Raw genomic sequence first — 22807 nt, 5'->3', positions numbered from 1 at the left:
AGGTCGTCGAGGCAGCAGCAGGTCCAGATAGCCGTTTCCTCGGTGTACTCGTTCACGACGTCCATACTCCATCGTAGGCGCATAAGAGTTTGGTTGCCCTAGTTGGATTAACTATTAATTTTGGGCTCAATAGTATATGGACTAATAGTTTTGGGCTGTAAATAAGACCAAAACATATACTACTAAGTACTAACTACCTGTCAATGACTAAATCATGTAAATATTATATATATAGAGATTGAAAGGGGTTGGTTATTATACAATCTTTTATATTTGTGCAACTAATATAATTCAATCTTAACCGTCCATTTCATTTGATTAATATATAATTTCATAGAAGTTTTGATTGTTTTCTAATATAAAATATTGATCATAATTAATKAACCATATTCATCTTCCATAAATATTCAAATCATAATAAATGAACTCTCATCATTTACATAAATATCTCAATTTACTGAGTTGCATTGGTTGTACAAATACGATGAGTTGTATTTGAAACAAACTATATATATATATAATATTATATTTTATCGAAATAATATATATTAATAGTAAGTTCGGGTTGAGTTAAACCAATCCAATTTTAACCCCCCTAACTAATGTCTAATGGTTTGACAATTTAGGTTTAATTGAGTTGGCTTGTTMGCGGGTATGCTCCTATTGTTTTGAGTGTATGTGTAATTTACTTTTGTTTTTTAGTTTTAAATGTTTATAATCTAAAAGAGCTACACTTTCAAAATTATTATTTTGTATCATATAAATAATTTCTTCTTAGAAAATCAATCAAGGAGTTCAACTAAGATTGCAGGATTTTAAATTATTAGGAAATTTTACAAAATATATTTTAAGCCTTGTAAATTGATATTTAATTAGGCCATCTATTGAGTTTGAAGATGCATAAATCTTTATCACCAACAGGTGTTACAAAAGGGTTTCTTTTGCTCATTACTACTATTGTAATAGTGCTTAGCCCGTTATCTAGAACCACCRGGAAAATTGATTAAACACGGTATTATGATCGAAAAATGTTTTTATGGATCGTCGTAGTTCACACATTGGAATTCAAAGCTTTGATGCCAAGAAAGAAAAAGAAAAAAAAAAGTTTGCAGAGAATTAAAATAATTGTTCCAATTTCAACTACATTGCATTTTGAGGGTAGCCATATGCCTTCAAAAAGTGGCAGAACTAGCCGCACCCCATTAGTTGTTTGCAACTCTGCTTTCTATCACCGTCCCCGGCCTCCCCCTGTGATCAGAACCAAAACATTTTCAGCATCAATTAAAACAAACATGAATAAAGTCATCAAGAATGACAATATCTGTTAAGAAATAGCACCTCTGCTACCACCAGTCCTACCACCCCTGCCCCGTCCTCCACCCATGCCTCTACCACCTCCATCTATGTTTTGCGCAGGTCGCCGACTGGTGCCATCCTCTCTAGCTCTTCCTCTCCCACGACCCACGCCAGGTGGTTTCCTATCTGAAAATTTGCAACCAACGTAAATAAAGATAGCAATAGTAACCACGTATAGCTTGGTATGGGAAATCAAAGAAACCAAAGCAGAGAATTCATTATTCTTTTTGGAACATATCAAGAAAAAGGGAAATTACGATCTTAGGTGTACAACACTGCAAGATGGGTGCAAACAGATGCCAAATTGACGATAGAAATCTCAAATACAGTCCCTAAYAAGGATGGCACTGCAAAACATGTATAACATGATCTCCAAGAGGAAAACTTCCAAGATGTTGAACATAATGCAGGGAAGGGAGCTTGGCATTTGTTCGCTAGTTGAAATGATTACAACAAAARATATTGATGCTCATATAGAACAGATTTAAAGAAAGGGTCAACTATACCTGAACGACTCTTGGTCTCTTCTTGAACCTTATCAATAACCTGGTAATGAAGAACACAAAAAATAGGTTGGATCAGTCTCTTCTTTGTGTGTGTGCGTCTGTGTTTCCTTGTGTTTCATGTTCCAAGAGGATGAGAACGACAACTCACATGAAACATAAAAAATAAAAAGCAAATGAAAATTGGTTTAASATATATAATTTTGTAKATTACTAGCTCTGATCAGCGCAAAAARGCAAGAAAATAAGTAGGGGCCTAGCAGTTTTTCTACTATTCCTTCCTTCTAAATCTATAGTTGTACATCTGTGGTACTTCTACATATATAATGATATGTTGTCTTCTAATGTAACCAAGTTGCAGATAACTACAACTTCTTGAGAAAGCTATATCACAATGTAAAAGGCCACAGATGGTACTGCTAAAATAGTTTACAGGTCTCATTTAGTAATTATCACATCCACAACGATAGATGAAGTCCATGCATAGGCACAACAAAGCAAATAAGAGGTCGAAATGCAAAAATATATGAGTAATATATGATCACTTGATTTAACAGTTACCACTCATTTACAAATCTAACATTTATGAAAACAAGGTTCTTCCATTTTCTTTTTCGTGCCTACCATGCTTCTTCCACCGATAGCAGCTSATAGCAACTTCCATTGAACAATTAGGCCATCAATGAGATCTATATCCCTTTTGCATTTCTTATTCTGGTTTCATAAATACATTTAGATCTATGACACAACAAATTATAAAAGAACACATCTCTAACCATAACTGCCATCTTTCCTTTGCAAACTCTTTAAAAATGGTTTAACTCGGGTATTTCACCTTTCAAAACAAGTAATTTATATCGTGTTCACTGTGAAATGTTTCTCGTTAAGAGCCTAAAGCTTAAACCTTTAAATTACCACATAGCATAGGAAAAAATATGTGTTAAAAACAAAGATATTTCCAGGGATAGCATTAAAATTTACATGACAATAGAGGCCATACAGCTTACCTCATCTGGAACTCTAAGATACTTAATTGTATTACCACGAATGTAGCATTCGGGCATTCGCCAAAACCTATCTCCGTCCTACACGAATGATCAGATTCAAAAGTAGGACTGAAATTATGATGTAAAAGAAAGAAAACAAGATTGTAGAAAGATACAAATATGCATTTAACAAGGACAGACCTTCGAGGTACAGATAACTTCACGAAGATGAATGTTCATCCACGTATCACAGTTAACCAAATGTCCATTATACGTCTCCCCATTTTTCAGTTCTACCAGCTATCATAATTCACAAGTGAAATAACATAAGTTTGAAGTTTAAGGTAACATCTTATTAACTCCAACTCAATAATTCAAACGACTGACGTTTGGATTCAAACGAATAGTGGAAGAATTAAATCCCAATAATTCGATGAGATTAAACAGAAGCATATGACGAGGGAAAAGACGGGTTACCATGGGATGGCCTTGTGCTGTCTTTAATAGAGATAGAGGAAGCTGATACAAAAAATTAGATTGAAGAATGAATGACGATACGTATACAAAACACCATGTGGCTATAAACAATGAAAATCCAATTGAATACATACCATTTTCTAGGGTTTAGAGAGGGGAAAGGGAACCTGCGATCAGAAGTGAAGAAGATGGCGATGCTGATTTGGTCAACGGGTTCAATGATAGAGAGTGTAGGTTGAAATACACATATACATGTGAACCCTAGATCTACTAATTAGCTGGTTTATAGGAAGGAGGGAAGCGATGATCATGTGTAGTTAGAAAACAAGAGTTTATTTACAGCAAGAAGGAAGCCATTATGTCAAGATCTTCTCTCTTTGAAGACGAGAATGTTGGGGACGCTTGAAACTTCGAAGTACAAAAGGGATGAACAAATTTCATTTTACTAAATAATTTCTTATTATTGTTATTTTGTTTCTTTATATCATTTTTTAGATTAATTTATTAAGAAATAAACCACATTATATGAATTATGATCATAGATTTCCAATAAATATTAGGGGGTGTTTGGTTCATAGAATTGAATTTGATGGAATTGGTGGTTAATGATGAGTTAGAGTAGGGTAAGGTAGGATGGGGCAAGGCAGGGCGATGGGGTGGGTATGGGTAGGTAGCGGGGGTGGTAGTTGTGATGATGCTAGTGGTGGGATAGTAGTCGGGTGGTTGGGGCCAGGGAGTGGGTAGGTATGACGACAATAATAGTGGCATGGTGTTTAGTGGTGGGTTGGGGTAGGGTAGGGTAGGGTGGGGTGCGGGTGAATGTCGGTTGTGAAGGCGACAATAGTAGTGTGAGGGTGAAGGGTTAGGTTAAGGGCGGCATGGGCAGGGAGGTGGGGATCAGTGACAGCTGTGATGATGATAGTGGTGGGATGATGGTCAAGGTGATTGGGAGTTGGTGGGTATGATGACGACAATAGTGACATAGTGGCTAGTGGTGGTTAGGGTAGGTTGCAATAGGGTGAGTGGCAGTTGTGACGACGACAATAATGTTGTGGTGGTGGGGGTTAGATTAGGGGTTTGACAGTAACGTTAGTAGCATAGTCGTAATAAAGATGTATAGTGAGTGACCGGAGGGTGGGTGGGTGTGATGACAACAGTAGTGGCATAGTGGTTAGGGTGGGGTAGGGTGGGTGGCAGCGACATTAGTGGTGTGGGCTAAGGGTGGGGCATCATGAACAATAGTAGCATGATCGTGGTGGGTGGTGATGGAATTCAATTCTTTCCATTATGCCAGGAATGATGAATTCATTAACTTGTGGAATTCAATGRAATTTGAAGGATTTCATCTATTTCAAGAAATGAACCAAACAAATGAATTTGTCATTCCAATTCCATCAAATTCCTTCGAATTTCGCGAACCAAATGGCCCCTTAAGCTCCAGATTATAATCTAAGCTTTGGATTTATCATATTCGTGTTATCTAACATGTAGCCTTCCATAACTTAATACTCATATTTGGTGATATATATAAGTTCATTTGTTGAATTTGTCATATATGATTTCATATATTTAAAAATATATAAAATATTTTTTTTCCTGTACCATCGAACTTGTTATTTGTATGGACATTTTTATATCTGTATCAACCAATTTTACCCGTATACCATTTTAATCGGCTAGCAAGTTTTTTGTTTAGTATAAGTTGGTAATTATACCAGCACCACAAACCTACAAAGTTAAATATGTTACAAAAAAAAAAGGAGGAAAGAACCACAGTTAYTGCTCAGACATTAACCGTCCCTAACCATGATGTCTTTTAGCAACATCTGTTAAATACCTTCACGCAAGGGTAGTTTGGTCATTTTGTTTTTTATAATAAGATTGGTGTACAACATATTAAATCATATGTACAAATGTACAAAGTCTTAAAAAAACCAAATCAATCTCCTATTCTTCGGCCCCATTGCCGCCCCTTACTCTTCAACAAGCTATCAGTTTCGTCTAGCCATCATTGCCCCCTTCTCGATTCCCCTTWTTCGACACGACAAACTCCATCTCCACCTTCACCTACAACATCCACRTAAAGAGAGGGACATAAATGGCGACCCCTCATGTTTGTTGACCTCCCCCCCCATCGGCGCTACTTTTATCTCATTTTTAGCGGTATTATCTTCACACCTACTTTATTCTTTCCACTCATACACACATTCACTCTATTTCAAATAACCTCTTTTCCTTTTCTCCGTCTACAAGCTTAACCAAGGGTTAAGAGAGATAGAGGCAAATGAAGGCTACTATGCAACCGAACCTGAAAGAATTATCGACTGTCAATGACATGTTAGAAAACTATAAACAAATAGATATRAACAAGACAAATGAAACCTTTAACATAGGCGGAAAAGATTAGTAAGACGCAATGTGATGTTTAGGCATCAAAAGCATAAGCGAATATGCAGAAWCAAGGATTCATTAGAGACAGAGAAAGGGGGTGGAGATGGAGGTTGTAGGCGGGGTAAGGAAAGAGTGGGTAGGGGAYGATGGTCCTGCGAGAAGGGGAGGGGGTTTCATTTTTCTAAAATGCTTTAAAATTTGTATACAAACTTTAAAACACTTGTACACATTTATTGTTTAAGAAAATATTGCCATAGTGAATAAAATGTCCCTGAGACGACTACCATTTAGTGCACTTAATAATCGACTTTAACTGAAGCTAGGGCCAAAGACAAGACAAGGATAATGGCGTAATTTACTCTAAATACAAAAATATTTCGACCAATAACGTTAACATTACTTACACGACAACAAAGTCGGTTCGACTTGACTCATTTAAAAAACCCAGATAATTAATCACAACACAACCTCATTAAGAGTTCACATTTGGAAGCTTATGAAGATAACTTCTATATTGAAAGTTACATTATTTACAGGGTTGCAACTTATACGGCTGTAAAATTTATATAAAAAAAGAATCGCTACAAGAAAAAAAAAAACAATACTGGCTTCGCCCGGGTTCGAACCGGAGACCTTCAGTGTGTTAGACTGACGTGATAACCAACTACACCACGAAACCTGATGTGTTTCYAATGTTTTGCGACGGCTATTTAAATGATGTTTTTCTATTTCTTGGCGGYAAAACATCCAAATAACTAGGGTTCTTTTTCTCATCTCACATCAAAATAACTCCTCGAAATTCTTCCTTCCGTACGGTGATCGATTGAATTCATGATTGTGTAACAATCAACCCGAACAGTTGTTTCAATGGAAGGCGATGGATCGGCCATRACTTCTCCATCGATTAAACCAATAAACAAGAGCGCTGTCCACCGAATCTGCTCAGGCCAAGTGATTTTGGACCTCCCCTCCGCCGTTAAGGAACTGGTCGAGAACAGCTTGGACGCCGGCGCCTCCAGCATTGAGGTTGTYTTAAAAGATTACGGCGAAGAATCGTTTCAGGTCATTGACAATGGCTGTGGCATTTCGCCAAACAATTTCAAGGTATGTTGTTCGATAAGCTTTATTGATGATTTCGTGACTGAAGTTTCTTCTTGTATGAGCTTTTAATATCTGTTGTAGGTTCTAGCACTTAAGCATCATACGTCGAAATTAACGGATTTTCCTGATCTTCAATCGTTGACGACTTTCGGSTTCAGAGGGGAAGCTCTTAGTTCTCTGTGTAACTTAGGAGATTTAACAGTTGAAACAAGAGCGAAGAGCGAGAAAGTTGCGACACACTTGACTTTTGACCATTCTGGTTTGCTTACCGACGAGAAGAAGACGGCACGCCAAGTTGGCACCACCGTTACTGTGAAGAAGTTGTTCTCCAACTTGCCCGTGCGAAGCAAAGAGTTCCACCGCAACATTCGTAAGGAGTTTGGAAAGTTGATCACTCTACTGAATGTGAGCCATTGTTGTGTTAAGTCTTTGTTTGCAGTATTGATGAATGATGATATGTATATTCCTGAACTTAGGCTTATGGCCTATTATTACTATAAGCTTGGTGTACGTGCATTTGTTGCTTTCACCACATGCAGCTGCATCGGAAATCTTTCTTAATTTACCCGTAAATTGTACAATACATGTTACCTTCCTTGATCAACCATTGTCGATTTCCTGAAATTATCACCATTCTCAAAATGGTGCTCATGGAAATTCAGACCAGGAATGTAAGTTTCCCTGCAGTTCCCCATTCAAATATGTAGTTTTWCTTGCATAAAATTTCATTCTGAATCTATATGGCATTATTCTACTMTCATATTTTGATTGCTCACTAGTACTTTGCAGTTTTGTTGCTACCGAATCTTGAGGACCCTGCCTATCCTCAGTAGGAAACATGAAATGTCTTTTATTGTTGCGTGCTCTCATTTGAGTTCTTGAAAATATCTTGAGGATTGATGTTTRAATGTTGTATAAGTCGAAACTACTTTCTAGCAAAATTTGAATTTAATTTTGCATCAGAGARTAGACAGACAGACAGACAGTATGTACAATGCTAAAAAGGGGAAGAACATCTTCTGTTTCATCAGCATTTTTGAATTTTAGAAAATCTGTAGGCATGTATCATGCTGTTTTGTCTAGTCGGTTATATCTGTATATTTRATTGTGGTAGGGCATGTTCAAATTCTACCTCATATTCATGATCGTTATTATTACCAATCCAGGCCTATGCTCTTACTGCAAAAGGGGTTCGAATGGTTTGTACGAATACAACTGGAAGAAATAAAACGTCTGTTGTACTTAAAACACAGGGAAGTGGCTCCCTCAAAAATAATATCATTACGGTGTTTGGCGTGAGCACTTTTACCTGCTTAGAGCCTGTGAATTTATGTATWTCAGATGATTGGAAGGTGGAAGGGTTTCTTTCTAAGCCTGGCAATGGTAGTGGACGAAATTTAGGTGACAGACAATATTTTTTCGTAAATGGTCGACCTGTTGACATGCCAAAAGTAAGCAAGCTTGTGAATGAGTTGTATAGATGTGCAAATTCAAAGCAATATCCAATGGCAATCATGAATTTTGTTGTTCCGACTAGGGTGTGTGATGTCAATGTGACCCCAGACAAAAGAAAAATCTTTTTCTCCGATGAAGGCTCATTGCTGAAATCCTTAAGAGAAGCTTTAGTGAAGATCTATTCCCCAGAACATGTTAGCTTCACGGTACAGAGCTCTGAGGAGCTCAGTCTGGAAGGAAACAACTCCAAGTTGTGTTCTCATCATGATAAGTCTTTTTCACAGTTTTCACTAAAGCAAGCATCACCAAATGGCAGTGATAGTAAAAGAGAAGCATACGGTGAGAAGCAACTTACTGAAATAAGCAGTGTTGTGAATGAAGGTGAACAGACCTTGAGATCCTCATCGGCTGTTAATTTAATCGATGTTGATGATTACAGTTTATCGAAGAGAGACTTTACACTTAAATTTCATGGCATGAAGAAAGCTGATACCTTTTCTGGGAGCTATAGTAGGAAGCATACAATTGTAAGTAGCAATGCTACAAACGATCGGCAGGCGCCATTATACAACTCAACCATGCAGAAGAACGTTGCAGAAGGAACAGAATCGCCGTGTTCTTCAGGTGCTGTTCAGTCACTGCTTACAACATTTGTTACTGTGAACAAGAGGAAGCATGAAAGCATCAGCAATACTTTATCCGAGGTCCCTGTTCTTAGAAATGGACCTACCCTTCGTCAATCAGTTAATCAAAATTTTAATTTGCATTCTAAATATGCAAAATCTCCACWGAACAATCATATGGTTGATGACTCTGAAGTTGAGAGGAATGAGTCAAAGCCTTCCAATYGTACTCTGTTGGATGAACACTATGACGATTTAGACGTCATTCCTTCGACAATCATAAAAAATTCAGGACAACTTGAAGAGGTATGCCATATTAAGTTTGKATGGTTGAATTTGTTCAACTTAAATTCTTATGGTAAGATCTTATTATTGAATTCTCCATTTTAAGTTCTTTAATATACACATAAGGTTTTGGATATTTTCCCTTCTAATTTTCTCAGCAAGAAGATTCACCAAGGTAGCTGGAAACAGTCTCATGAGTTTATAGTGAAAAAATTACACATGAAGTTATTATAAAAATGTCTCCTGATTATTGAACTGATATACCATGTAATTAGAAAATTTGWACATGATAAAAATCAAATGCATACCCTTTGTTACTTCTGGTTGGCTGTTAATCTCATAATTTCTAGCTTCTTATGCAGAACAAAATAACATTAGAGAAACCTGCACCTGTTGCAAAATCAGTACTTGATGCCTCATCTCCCAAAAAAATCAATGAGGCACCAGAAGTATTAAATCTGTCTAGTCCACTACATTCTYCTCAGCCAGCTTCAGATGCACCAGTGCCTTCTCATGCAAAGATGTGTTATACCGTGAAGTTTAGTTTTGAGGAATTAAAGAAGAGGAGGCAGCAAAAACTTTCAGCATTACAAGCTAGCAAAAATACCCCTGGAAAATCGAAGACTAAAGGGTCTCAAACTTTAAATTCTATTCTGGTGGTAAGGAACTGCAGAGTTCTGCTTTATGACTGTTATCTTTTTATTTACATACAGATGCTATGCTGCTGCAACATTAGAGCTTTCTCAAGCAGTAAAAGAGGATGCTAAGGCAAGAGCTTTATCTGCGGCAACAATGGAATTGGAAAAGCTATTCAAGAAGGAAGATTTTGGCCGCATGAAGGTTGTTGATTCTTCCTGCTTGTGTAGATGCTATCATTAGAGCTAAAATTAAGGCAATTATGTGGGTGTGTTCGTTTATTTGTCTTCATCATGTTATTCTGTCCCTTTTGGGGAGAGATTATGTTTCATTGTAGGTAACATTTCCGATTGATAATTTCTTTAAGGTTGTTGATATATGCAATAAGCTTTACCCTTTATTCGAGTTAGCAGTTGTGGCTACAAATCTAATTAGCAGTGGTATATATGTGGTCATTCCCACTCTTATCTGAATTAACATGGTACAACCTAGATGTTGATCTTTTTATTCATAACTAAATTTCTGTACAACCTACATTCATACTATGGTTCATTGGTTCTAAATGCATAAGATGGACTTTGACATCCCCTTTGTAATTCTGCTTTTATAAATTTTAAGATTGTTATCAGAAATATGAAATGCATTTACTTTGGAGAGTGTGATTGCTTCTTTGTAATATGTGAKAAGTTATTTGTTTYTGTTCTTTCCTTTCTCTCTAGGTTATCGGGCAATTCAATCTTGGATTTATCATTGGCAAGTTGGATCAAGACCTTTTTGTCGTGGATCAGGTCTTGCTTCTTTACTACCTTTCCATGKTTTGGTATTTTGTAGGGTCCTAATTCCTACAGCATGATTACCAAATCCTTTTTCAAGAATGCTCCTTGTATTCTAGCTTGTAGGGTATATATCATTTTGTGTAGTTGACAGTCCAATGCCTTTTTCTTCTGTCAGCATGCTGCGGATGAGAAATACAATTATGAGCGTTTGTCACAATTCACCACCTTGAACCAACAACCTTTGTTGAGGTAAGGAGTTTATTGATGTMAGATCTATGGATACCGCTTTTTGAAAATAGAAATACCTTTTCGAAACAATGCATGGTGCTGTGGGRAAAAACAAGGCATGACAAGACTTCAGTCAGATGCATGTGGAAAGGTTTTTATTGATATGGTGTTCGTCTGTTTTTCATGTACGTATAAAAGCTTATATCTTCCACATCTGAGTATCATTTCAATTTGCAATGGAAGATCTATGGCACATGTTTCTAACTTTGCATGCTTCATCTTTTCCACCTAGCCGGCAGTTCCTGAGATTTCTTGATGTTATTAACCCCTGKCTGTCCCTACTTGCATTTATTTCTATATAAAAATTGTCTTTTGAATTGTTTTCCATGATGTGATGTAAAAGGCCACTGTTGTTGGAATTATCTCCCCAAGAAGAAATARCCGTCTCGATGCACATGGATATTATCAGGTGCGCTTCCCAGATATTTCCACTTTTTCCATTTATAATTCCACTTTTCCTTCCTCTAAAAGATTGCTTCTGGTGCGAGGAATGTTGGTTCATTTCATCTTTTGATAGTCTATTTTCCAAAAGTTGGTTGATTGATTAGTTTTTGCCAAAGGAGAGAACAACGCTCCATGATCCATGCTGTTCTTCATGTTTACAATATAGCGAGATCACATGGAAAGAGAAGGCAGCATCAGCAATGATGAAGTTTCAGTTTATTCAAGCTTTTATTTCCCTTTTTAGCAGCACTTAGAAGAAGCTCTCTAGTATTCAGTTACAAAATGTTTTGATTTCTATAAGTTCTGTAAAATCAATGCTTAAGGGACCGTTTACCAAGGTAAGTGCTTACCGATATCACTTACCTTACGGATTGAAGACCAAGAATCTTAGTAAGAGGCATAACAAGGACCAAGAGTCTTACCTGGTAAGTGAGGGAGAAGACTCTTACCCAGTAAGCGCTTACTGGGTTTAAGATGCTTACCAATAAGCCATTTTGATGGTCTAGAATGTTAATTGATAAGGTAAGTGGGGGTAAAGTAAACATTTGGTAACGACCCTTCAAGAGTCACTTCATTTTTATTGTAGGTGCTGATATGCATTCTTCTCTTCAACTTCCAGGAAAAATGGGTTTTCATTGGAAGAGGATGTCGATGCTCCTCCTGGTCGCCGTTATAGATTAAAAGGTGTTCCCTTCAGTAAGAACATAACTTTTGGCGTTGCAGGTAGCCTGCTTCCTTGAACCTTACCYGATGACACATATATGCTATTTTTGTACTTTTTGTAATTCAATTTTGTTTTATTTCATATTATGTTGCTCRTTTTGTTGTGCGGTTGGAATTTTGTTCGGATCCGCCTCTCTACTCCCGAATCTGTCTTCTCTTTTCCTTTTTGTTCTTATCTGAGAYTCGAGTATGAACTACTATTTATTCTACTTTGCAGACGTGAAAGAACTCATATCTATCCTGGCYGATGGCGAAGGAGAATGCTCGATGATGGGTGCTTATAAGATGGACACTGCTGATTCAGTCTGCCCCCCAAGAGTACGTGCAATGCTAGCGTCGCGTGCCTGCAGATCATCCGTAATGGTTGGAGATCCACTTGGAAGAAACGAGATGCAAAAGGTACTTCCCTCTTACCCCTTCTATGGTTTAAAAGATGGGAAATGGACCAAAAATATTCAATCTTCCCGACAAARTTCACTTTTTCAGCCAATTTTTTCAATCAAATATTTTTATTTCAGCAAGAGTTCAGGCAGATGGTTTGCAAATAAACTTTATTTTCAGATAGAGAAGAAAGGAAAAGAATAAATTTGCATAAAGATCCCTATTTGCATAAAGATTAATTTTTCTTTCTTTTTTAAATCTGAAAATAGATTTTATGCAATATAAGATATTTGTGTAAACTTTGGCTAAATTGAGAATTCGATCCTCAACAGATTCTTTAAAATATCTAAAAGAATGAAAGAATCAGAATTCAAGATCTCMMAAAAGTATTGCATTYAACTTCAATAGCTTCTTCATTTTGGAGATTACATTCATTATATTATTAAAATATTTCATATATTTAGTGAAATATTATTTTTTCTCCTGCCTAAACATTTAATGTTAAGATGTTCTAAGGGTGAAATATGATAAAAAAATGTCTCTGTCATGGTAATATTTTTGGAGACTTTTAAATTTGGATATTTTTGCACCCTCTCTCCTGCGTTCTTATTTTGGAGAAAGTTGGAATGTTAATTGTCTAAAATTTCCATTTTCCCCATTTTAGAATCTATTGGATTGGARATCTACTGCCAGTTTTCCAAGTTATAATTATATACTTTGCATGTTGATCAAGCATCATGTGAGTCAAGACCAGATTGAATTGAAAAAGTGTGTATTTGTTTGCATATAAGAACTAGTAAGTAGACACTAAGAGGGAATGAGACGACGTATATGATCAAATTTGATTTGCAAACCGGGGATCTTACCTCTTATTGAGGTATGGTTCTGGATGCCCCTTGACCCTACATTTGGGTGGGTTTTATGGGTTGGTTTGATTTTGATATTTCAGCTTGAAAATATGTTTTGATCTAATTTTGAAATATTTTTTGGTTTGTAGATAGTTGAACATTTGATGGGTCTAAGATCCCCATGGAATTGTCCACATGGTAGACCGACAATGCGTCACTTGGTGGACTTGGCATCTGTTCCTAAACYGTCCAACTATGAAGACTGAAGCCTTGTGATGTACATGCGCATTCTTGGTTTAGTGGTAGGATCAATTAATGGTCTCAGATTTTGAATCATCCATGGAAGTGAAGTCTAGTTTTATGATTTTGAATTTTTTTCCCCGTGAGTTGTTACATTACATGTATAGTTTGTAATTAAGGTTGTAGATATTTGAAGTGAAGTTGGATAGCCTTGGAAAATTGGTTAATCTTCTTAATATAAATACATATTGGATGACTAATATGGATAACAATTGTTCTAATAATACATGAATAGAATATGCTTATCAAAGCATACAACAAGGTTTCATGGTGTAGTTGGTTATCAACAATTGTTCTAATATTACATGAATAGAATATGCTTATCAAAGTATACAAYAAGGTTTCGTGGTGTAGTTGGTTATCACGTCAGTCTAACACACTGAAGGTCTCCGGTTCGAACCCGGGCGAAGCCAATACTCTTAATTTTTTGTAATTGATTATTTAMTTTTTTTAATCGAAATCCATGGATTAACTAACTTGGTGTATGCATTAGAAAAGGTCACTACATTTATTGTCTAAAAGGGTTAATTACCAGATAAAAACAAACAATACACCAAAAAAAAAAAAAAAAAGACTTGTGTTTACATGAACTCGTATACATACATTTTACATGACACACATCCCATTAATTAAGCTACAAAATACAAGTTTACAAGTGTTAAAAAGCCGGCCCAAATGAAACATAGCTTGACCAAGTCACCGGCGGTCTCGTTTATCCGGCGGAACATCCGAGAGCAGGACAACATAGTCCCCATCTGAGCCAAACACACTAATAACCCCACCTTCGCCGCACCCATCTTGAAGAATATCGGGTCCCAAGCCAGGCTGAGACCCAGCTGAGCCAAGTACAACCCCATTGCGGCTGGCGTTTTATGAAACCCGCCTTCAGCCCACACCAGCCAAGCCGATAAAGCCATGACGAAAGCCGAAGACAGACAAGTCAAATGTAGAGCCCACAAGGGTGGGATCCAGAAAGGCTTGTGGGTGGTCTGGTAGCTACGGCTCCAGCCGAACAAGGCGATGTTGGCTAAGGTGAGAGCTAAAGGGACCGCGATCCCTGCACACAGGGACTGTATGCCACGTTTCGGCAACGGCGACCGCTTCTGAGTCGGCTTGGTGTTGGTGACAACGTCGTTATCTGGAGCTGTGATCGGAGGTTGGTCTTTGGTTCTGTGTTTCAGTTCCTGGGTGGTGGACTCCATTTCCATTAGAGGAATAGGAATAGGAATAGAATGAATGATCAAGGTTCAAGGAGGGGGAGGGGGTATTTAAAGGGGGAAGATGTGCATGAGGATGGTTGGCAGGGGAGTGACACGTGGCCGAAGATGTTGGGGTTGAGTTTGACACGTAGTGCCACGTAGCTCTCTATACATATACAGGATTTGATATTATCTCCTAACAAGTTGTGAGTTTTCACGTCTCTCAAAATTACTTTCTATATTATCATTTTTAACATTTATCTCATAAAAAATGTACATGTTTAAAAGTAAATATTTATTATTTATTTTATTTTATTTTTAATTATGACATGAAAACCTTCTTGAACTTGTTATTTTATTAACTAGAAAATATATTATATTTATAAAAATAAAAAAAAAAATTTAAAATCAGAAAACTTCCCTAAGATAATTACCATAAAAAGCAATTTTATAGTTTACCCTCATCAATATCTATCTAATATCTTATCATATGTACAACAGATAATTAAGTTAAAGAAAATCGATCGAGGTTGGTTGTTCACTTGTTTTTTCCTTTTGCAGTTTTTCTAAATGAAAGGATGAAGAGTGCACAGTATTTTGTTCGGAAACAAAAAAAAGAAGGTTGACAAATAAAATAGTTGAGGGACCTTTTTTGTAACTCCCTCTACTTACTTTACGCCAGCTTCACTCACAGAGTCGATCCTCTTTCCGTCAATCCATGGCGATCGCCTCTCTACCCAAACGTAAACCTCCAAAGACAAGATCAGATACTCTTATCCAAAAGCTCTACCACAATCCCAAAACACTCTTTGCTTTGGCTGTGTTTATCGCCGATGCCGTCCTTACCSCCCTCATCATCGCTTATGTTCCTTGTAAGTACTCTTATCAAAAACTCGTTCAAATTTGGTAACTACATACGATTTTCTATTTGTAACACTTCCATTGTCATGAATTTTAGATACAAAGATTGATTGGGATGCTTACATGTCACAGGTGAGGAGTCAATTTTAGCCTTTTCCTTTGGAACCCCCTTTGTTGTTCACAAAGAAGCTGCACTTGATTTGGATACCATTCTAACTTCAAAATTCAGATACATTCTATATTATTTATGAAAATATCAAGATTTACGTTTTATGCCAAGTGATGCGAGTAGATTAATGTTGATGATTACATTTGAATGAAGTCTATATCATTTTGCATTTGGAAATAAAATGATTTGACATCAAAATTCAAGTTGCAATTTTTTTTATGGGGGGTATAATTCTGGTTTTACTTGGRAAATGGTATGTGACCAAACAGGTTAATGGATTTATGGAAGGAGAAAGAGATTACAGCAATCTGAAAGGGGACACAGGACCTTTGGTTTACCCTGCTGGATTTCTTTATATATACTCTGCCATACAATTTGTTACAGCAGGCCAGGTCTATCCTGCCCAGGTGAATTCTCACTTGCATTTGGTACTAATATTCCCTTCTGCCTTTGCACTCGAGGGCCAATCTCCAWATCGGAAAAATTGGGTGCTATCATATAGCTTTGTATCCTTTCTTGGTGGGGGTGAAAACCATTCACTCTTACATGGGTCTGTTTGGTTTGGTTTGGTTTGGTTTTCAGAAATTGAAGGCATGGTTTCATATAAATTCAAGATCTAACTAAATATTCATTAAATCAGGTTCTATTTGGCTTTCTCTACATTGTGAATCTTGGAATAATGCTATTCATTTATGTGAAGACTGATGTGGTATGATTTCTGTTCATTTGCAAAGTGCTTCTTAGTCTTTGCCATCCTCAAATGTTACTTAGATTTTTTTGATTTGTCTTCTATGCAGCTACCTTGGTGGGCTCTCACTTTGCTTTCTTTATCTAAAAGATTGCATTCAATCTTTGTGCTTCGTCTGTTCAATGACTGTTTTGCTATGACTCTTCTTCATGCYTCTTTGATTCCACTCCTTTATCAGAAATGGCATCTGAGTTTGATTATTTTCAGGTGGCGTGCTATATCTGATTGTATAATTCTTATTTTTTAACCATCCAACAAAATGTTAAATGATCTTTATTGGAATCAACATAACTTAATATGCGTTCAACCTGGCTTTGCTTTTCGTTTTGCAGTGCAGCTGTTTCAGTGAAGATGAATGTGCTTCTTTATGCTCCACCTTTGTTCCTTCTCATGCTTAAGGTTCACTAAGCTATTCTGCTTAGTATAATTGAAGTTTGTGTCTGAACCATACATACATTTAGTCATTTACTCAAGCTACCATTTATCTGTTTCAGTGTATCACTTTTAATACAGGRTATGGACATTATTGGGGTGATATCAGCTTTAGCAGGTGCAGCATTAGTTCAGGTGCTTATTCTTGCCTACYGCGTTGGTAATTCATATGGAAGGAAAATTGTTGGAGATCTTAGCACTTCAATTGATATATCAATTTAGTATATAATCAACTCTATTCGCAATAAAAACTTTATTTTGACCAATAAATTAGATTGCAACCACACGTTGACTTAGTTTYGGTGTTCATCCGCAGATTCTCTTGGGCTTACCGTTTCTGTTGTCATATCCAATTGCATATGTATCTAGAGCCTTCAATCTTGGACGTGTCTTTATCCACTTCTGGTAACCTTCTAAGCCCATAAATTTGCAACCAATCTGAATTTTTATATTTTAATACTCATTTATTTAAATATGTTATTTCATAAATACTTGGTAGATATATCAGTTAAAAAAATTGAAATGTAAAAGAAAAGGGCAGATGGGAAAGTTACCATCGCAGGGAAAATTAAGCGATATATGATCTCTTGAGGCACTCATGGGGCTGACTTAGAAAACATAATTCTGCTAAATAAAAKTTGTCTTTTTCTCTACTTCTGTGAGAAAAATGAATATACTATTGCGTGGGATATATTTCTTCTCATTTTTCATTGTTCCTCAATGCTGCATTACTAAACTATAGCATCTGTTTCTATTTTATTAGGTCCGTCAACTTCAAATTTGTCCCTGAACCAATTTTTGTGTCAAAGGAGTTCGCTCTCATCTTACTAGTTGCTCATCTCGGTCTTCTTACGATTTTTGTGCATTATAGGTGGTGCAAGTAAGTATGAGATCTTATTCAATTCAGCTGCATGAGATAAAAATTTCCTTTTATGTAGCCTTTAATCTTATAAGGGAGCAATGSCTTTTTGCTCTCCATGTTCTTTCAAAATCCTCTCAACCTTCAAACATCTTTTTGACAATTCTCATCTCTATTTAACTTTTCGCAAGTGGGGGGTCTTCATGGAACAGCCTTTCTACCTCTTAAGGTAGAGGAAAGGTCTGCCTACATACTTTCCCTCTCAGATCCTACTTTCGAGTGGGATACATTRGGTATGTTTTGTTTGGTTTTAACTAACCTTTTAAAATTGTTGTGTTACTCTTTACAGACACGAAGGAGGGTTATTCTCTTTCTTGCATTCTAGATTTCTTAAAATGCAGCTCAAAACCGGCATTACGAGTTCCTTGCCTCTTAATAGAAGTTACAATTCTCTCTCCGGACTAAAGCTTAAAAAAGAGYGTAAGTGCACCTTTTTTTGACTTTGTACCATATTTCTTGGTTTGGTGAAAGTTGGCTAATGATGATCGTTAATGTATTACACAGATATTGTTACAACCATGTTTACCGGCAATTTTATTGGCATTGTATGTGCTCGGTCTTTGCACTATCAGTTCTACTCCTGGTAAGTCTCTTTTTGTATCGACATGCAAATAGAATACAACATAGTACAYGTAATTTTGTTGCTCACTTTAAACGTTATAATGCTTGTTGCATGTTAGGATGTATGGAACCCCTTTAAATCTCTCTAAAAAGCCCTTGCATAGAGATGGGAGGTTTCTACATRTAGACATGATGGTCCGTGTTTAGCCAATGTTGGACTCCAACAAGCCTCCTCAATTAGAGGCTAGGCGATTTCCCCAAGAACGGAGGCAAAAGAGCATGTTAAGACCCTAGTTGGTGTTGGACCTTGGCTCTGATACCATGATATGCGGAATCTTTTTGAATCTGTCTAAAAACCCTTATAGGGTATGTTCCTACATATGTACAAGCTTAAAGGTCCATGTCTACACCCGATGTAAGACAACACTGCAGATAGGAAAGTCATGTCACACGTACAGAATAATTTGACTCGAGAACTTGATAGGTCAACCTCAAAGTCAAATTTGAATCCCCTTTCTTTAAGTGATTCGCGTTTCATGACTTTGTACCCAAAAATCGCAAATGCACCATTCGTTGGCAACTAGAATGTTACAATGGACGATTTTATTTGCAGGTATTTCTGTWGCTTACCATATCTTTTATGGAGAACCCCTTTTCCAACCATACTCCGGTGAGTCAGTTAACCATCAAGTTTGCTGATCATACTCTGGTTGGGTCTTTAGAGACATGTTCAACCGTAAATATTTTGAAAATCTGAGAAGCAATTATTCATGATGAAAATACATGATGAAAATTATTTATAATGAGAATACATGATGATTATTATCATAAATAATAGTGGCTCTCTGGTTCTCACAACATTTATGGTTGTTCGAGCTTTCCTCTTGGTCTATATATAGAGGTAACTGGGAGTTGTTTTGTGTCATGGTGATGCAGGCTATTGTTGTTTGCAGGGGTGGAGTTTTGTTGGAATGTTTTCCCTTCTAACTTGTACTCCTCCATTCTGCTTCTTTGGTTACATATAATCATCTTGTGGGGTCTGTGGATGGCTCCCCCCGAATATCCATACGAAAAGGACGCAGCACAGGTCGGAAAAAAGGCCAAATGAAACACCAAACATTCATCTTGTTAATGATTGCCTATTTCTTTGTTTATGTTATTGTTAAAATGTGAGGAGATTTGCTTTAGTTCCTATCTAGTGAGAGTGTAACAGTCGCTTAATTCAATTGTTTGCACATTGTACCTTACCTGATCAACGGGTTTTTAGTTACATTTTTCACATAATTAAAAATTAGAATGTAACATGATAACTTGTCATTAATTATTGTACCAAACGAAACATACTTGCTTGTATTTGGAAATGTATTCTTACTTTATATTATGGGTCTTGACACCCAATTATTTACAACACTCGCATCATAATTTATTTTTTTGGTTTGCTTTGCTTTGTATAAAGGAATATGTTTTTTTTTTTTTTTGGGAAAAACAGTAAAAATATGTCAGATTGGTAATTATCATAAATTTATGTTTATTAAAAGAAAAAACATAGAAATTTTGATTTAAATGTTGTCGTTGTGTCAACTGATGTCCAATTTTGAACTTYGTATAAAAAGGATAAATAACAATCGGATGGATGCCTTTAGGTTTAAACTTTAAAATAACGTTTTACTTTCAATATTATATGGGTTTTTTTTTTTTTAAATCTAATGACTTTCTCTAGACATGTAATGCAAGACAGAACGATAATTAATTAGAGAATAAAAAAAATATCGAATCAAATAAGATTTTATACTAAAATCACATGTGATCATGAATGTGTGTAAAATTTAAATTATTTCTGTATTTTCTTATTTATTTAGTTAGGGTGGTGGGTTTGATACTCCACATATAAATATAAATATAAATATAAATATAAATATAAATATAAATATAACAATTGATTAGATATTGGAGTAAAAGTAAAAACAATTTGGTCAAAAAGTTTCGGTTATAGATATAGGCTTTTGAATTTGTAATTTTGTATAAATCGTGTGGCAAAGTGGTAATTTGAGACCATCAAACTTCAAAGGGAACGTAATTGCAGAAACCTCCCAACGAGGGCGAGGAGCCACAGAGCTGTGAATCGATTCACATTCAAAAATGGTATGCACATCCTCCTTCATCATTCTCCACGATCCAATCTCTTATGTTTCTTTCATGTCTTGTGATCCATCAATGCAACATTAATAAGGCTATCTGAAATCAGGAAACCTGTTCGTAACAATTCAAATTTCTATGAATATTTTCATTTCAATCTCAACATTGCCCAGTAGAATGTCGTATTCATCGTCATTAATAATAATAATTGTTTCTGATATATGCGTCTCAGATCATTGAGTTGATGTGTGAAAATATTGTCCATTTCCTACATGATTGATTTCAGAAATTACAGATCTATACTGGAATAGGCGCTTTTCCTCGTTTCTGAATCTCYCAACTATGTTTTGTTGTAGGCTTGTACCTTAACAAAATATGTCATSATGATAATTGATACAGGCCGTGAAATCTCAACCCATTCTCATGTTAGATTGTTAGCACTCCTCGTTTTCTGTAGCTTAGAGCTGTACAGTATTTGCTTGCTGATCCAATCAAGTTTTTWATGTGGCCTGCCATTATCTTGTGACCCTCTAGGAATATCTTTATTTGCTTTACATCCTTGCTTCACCCCTGGGAAGTGTATCAAGTATCTAAAGAAACCCTACTTATAAGGAATACATTTTGGTGATAGTGAGTACTTCTAACAAGTTTGATATTTGTGGTTGGCTGTGAATCACATATATTTTGCTCTGCACATCTGGCCTTGAAACCTTTCTCACCATAGACAGGATTGAATTGCTTTTGTTTGCAGGATGGAAAAGATGATGGCAAGCAAAATACTGCTGACATGACACAGTTTGTAAGTTCTTTGGACCATCAATCTTTATTTCTATTTTGCAAGGTTAAACTTCGAGTCTGACATGTTATTACAATATGCAATTACTGGTTATAGAACCATTAAAGCTTACATATGGCCTCTATTATGTCTTTTCCTTCACATCTAGGAGAATTTTCTTTGACATAATGTACCTGAATCTTCATGTTTGATACTGATTGATTATTGCATGATTTATATCTGCAAATCACCCAAGTTGTTTTTCAACGGTTATTTGGTCCAGAACCATATAGTCGAAGGAATTCCATCTCTGACTTATAACTGGTAGATTGCAAATGCTCCACCTTTACACTAATAGCAATACCTTTATTTTGGCAGGTTCAAACCCTCCTCCAGCAGATGGTAAGCCTTCAATTGTAGTGTGGTTCTATGTTTGGTACAAGTATACCTTTACTTTGTACTGATTGGTGTTGTCGTTGCAGCAAAACAGATTCCAAACGATGTCAGACTCGATTGTTTCAAAGAATATCCTTTTTACATAACTGTATCCCAATATTTGATTTTAATGAGTGGGTCATATGTGAGTTCCTCATTGACTTAAAAGGTCCCTCCTATTCATGCTTTAACAGTATTATAGAAACCTCAGTATCTGTAAGACTTGTAATAATTTCTTTTGGGTCCCATAAAATTCAAAATATGAATTCTGTGTCTATGTGTCGGTTTTTACCTTAACAGCAATGCACTCGATGAGATGGGAGAAAGGATAAGTGAGTTGGAGCAGAGCATCAACGACCTTAGAGCAGAGATGGGAGCTGAGGGCTCTCCACCTCCTGCGGCACCATCGAAGAAGCCTGATGAAGGTTGAATAAAAWTTTCCAAGGGGTTCGGTTCCCATTATCCAAAAAAAAAAAACTTATGAAGGTTCTGCATAGCACTTTCCAGATCAAATACCCCTCCCTAGACAAATGAGATCCGGTTTTGTGCGTAACTTTTGTTTTCATTATCACATACCAGATTAGAAATTTAAAAATGGTGATAATATCTATGTTATTTTTGGTATTCTTGTTATGCTGCTGGTTTAGGATGTTTGAACATGAATACCCCTTTTCATTATTTGGAGTTATCATCATACATAAATACATAATGATACTTAAAAGYGTACCTGGGTTAATTTGCCATGGTAGCATGTTTATTGTGTTAAGTTAAGTGGTGCCAAATTTAGTCCATGCAGGCTGCAGCTGGTGCCGATCATGGGCCTCTTTGTCTTGATGCCTATTTATTTTGAAGTTCATGAAAAAAGGTACTTGATTCTCATTTTTATTTTCAGTTACCGATTTGTGACTCGTAGTCTAATCCTTTAGTTATATTTACAGCTCAAATTTTCTTAATCACTAAGATACAAGCCTCCTACCTAAGGAAAAGAAAAGGTGATAC

General features: G+C 36.3%; 5 protein-coding genes and 2 non-coding genes across 16 annotated transcripts; 4 read left to right on the top strand and 3 right to left on the bottom strand.

The window, feature by feature from the left end:
- Positions 1-1019: 1019 nt before the first annotated feature.
- On the bottom strand, positions 1020-3698 carry LOC112513750 (sm-like protein LSM4). Its single transcript, XM_025120105.1, has 7 exons — positions 3457-3698; positions 3323-3364; positions 3047-3145; positions 2867-2944; positions 1863-1902; positions 1339-1482; positions 1020-1248 (listed from the first exon to the last, which is right to left on the bottom strand). The coding sequence occupies exons 1-7, from the start codon at positions 3457-3459 to the stop codon at positions 1229-1231; spliced, it is 426 nt and encodes a 141-aa protein (XP_024975873.1). The 5' UTR covers positions 3460-3698; the 3' UTR covers positions 1020-1228.
- A 2620-nt stretch (positions 3699-6318) lies between these two features.
- On the bottom strand, positions 6319-6392 carry TRNAV-AAC. The gene has a single exon. It is a non-coding gene; the product is annotated as a tRNA-Val (tRNA).
- A 144-nt stretch (positions 6393-6536) lies between these two features.
- LOC112512567 (DNA mismatch repair protein PMS1) lies at positions 6537-13773 on the top strand. Of its 9 annotated transcripts, none has more exons than XM_025118596.1 (11): positions 6537-6817; positions 6896-7219; positions 7981-9198; positions 9540-9808; positions 9891-10017; positions 10533-10601; positions 10765-10838; positions 11221-11286; positions 11941-12044; positions 12262-12443; positions 13423-13773. In XM_025118596.1, the coding sequence occupies exons 1-11, from the start codon at positions 6581-6583 to the stop codon at positions 13537-13539; spliced, it is 2787 nt and encodes a 928-aa protein (XP_024974364.1). In that variant the 5' UTR covers positions 6537-6580; the 3' UTR covers positions 13540-13773. The 9 variants fall into 9 exon arrangements, with proteins under 9 accessions (XP_024974364.1, XP_024974363.1, XP_024974365.1 ...); XM_025118595.1 differs by having other exon boundaries at positions 9528-9808; XM_025118597.1 differs by lacking the exon at positions 13423-13773 and having other exon boundaries at positions 7981-8972; positions 9060-9198; positions 9528-9808; positions 12262-12656.
- Positions 13774-13912: 139 nt separating this feature from the next.
- On the top strand, positions 13913-13986 carry TRNAV-AAC. The gene has a single exon. It is a non-coding gene; the product is annotated as a tRNA-Val (tRNA).
- Positions 13987-14134: 148 nt separating this feature from the next.
- LOC112512568 (translocator protein homolog) lies at positions 14135-14799 on the bottom strand. The gene has a single exon (XM_025118602.1). It carries the CDS (start codon positions 14779-14781, stop codon positions 14203-14205), a length of 579 nt encoding a protein of 192 aa, XP_024974370.1. The 5' UTR covers positions 14782-14799; the 3' UTR covers positions 14135-14202.
- Positions 14800-15371: 572 nt separating this feature from the next.
- LOC112513534 (dol-P-Man:Man(5)GlcNAc(2)-PP-Dol alpha-1,3-mannosyltransferase) lies at positions 15372-19824 on the top strand. Of its 2 annotated transcripts, XM_025119824.1 has the most exons (13): positions 15372-15644; positions 15731-15765; positions 16072-16209; positions 16443-16511; positions 16600-16757; positions 16883-16949; positions 17064-17117; positions 17299-17387; positions 17746-17862; positions 18191-18321; positions 18406-18484; positions 19076-19132; positions 19399-19824. In XM_025119824.1, the coding sequence occupies exons 1-13, from the start codon at positions 15491-15493 to the stop codon at positions 19568-19570; spliced, it is 1320 nt and encodes a 439-aa protein (XP_024975592.1). In that variant the 5' UTR covers positions 15372-15490; the 3' UTR covers positions 19571-19824. The 2 variants fall into 2 exon arrangements, with proteins under 2 accessions (XP_024975592.1, XP_024975593.1); XM_025119825.1 differs by lacking the exon at positions 15731-15765 and having other exon boundaries at positions 15471-15644; positions 15766-16209.
- A 637-nt stretch (positions 19825-20461) lies between these two features.
- LOC112513602 (heat shock factor-binding protein 1-like) lies at positions 20462-22534 on the top strand. Its single transcript, XM_025119918.1, has 5 exons — positions 20462-20604; positions 21350-21397; positions 21752-21775; positions 21856-21898; positions 22117-22534. Exons 1-5 carry the CDS (start codon positions 20602-20604, stop codon positions 22236-22238), a joined length of 240 nt encoding a protein of 79 aa, XP_024975686.1. The 5' UTR covers positions 20462-20601; the 3' UTR covers positions 22239-22534.
- The last annotated feature ends 273 nt before the right edge of the window (positions 22535-22807 follow it).

This window comes from Cynara cardunculus (genome assembly GCF_001531365.2).
Source record: "Cynara cardunculus var. scolymus isolate 2C chromosome LG 5, CcrdV1, whole genome shotgun sequence".
NCBI lineage: Eukaryota > Viridiplantae > Streptophyta > Magnoliopsida > Asterales > Asteraceae > Cynara > Cynara cardunculus.
Note: the sequence above shows the minus strand (reverse complement) of the source record. Positions and strands in the feature narration are given on the sequence as shown.

Coding starts and splice junctions, on each gene's coding strand:
- LOC112513602 (XM_025119918.1), top strand. Junction 21,398..21,751: donor CTGCTGACATGACACAGTTT/GTAAGTTCTTTG, acceptor TTATTTTGGCAG/GTTCAAACCCTCCTCCAGCA. Junction 21,776..21,855: donor AAACCCTCCTCCAGCAGATG/GTAAGCCTTCAA, acceptor TTGTCGTTGCAG/CAAAACAGATTCCAAACGAT.
- LOC112513750 (XM_025120105.1), bottom strand. Junction 3,146..3,322: donor CAGCACAAGGCCATCCCATG/GTAACCCGTCTT, acceptor GAATTATGATAG/CTGGTAGAACTGAAAAATGG. Junction 1,483..1,862: donor AGAGACCAAGAGTCGTTCAG/GTATAGTTGACC, acceptor GCAAATTTTCAG/ATAGGAAACCACCTGGCGTG.
- LOC112512568 (XM_025118602.1), bottom strand. CDS start 14,781: ATGGAAATGGAGTCCACCACCCAGGAACTGAAACACAGAACCAAAGAC.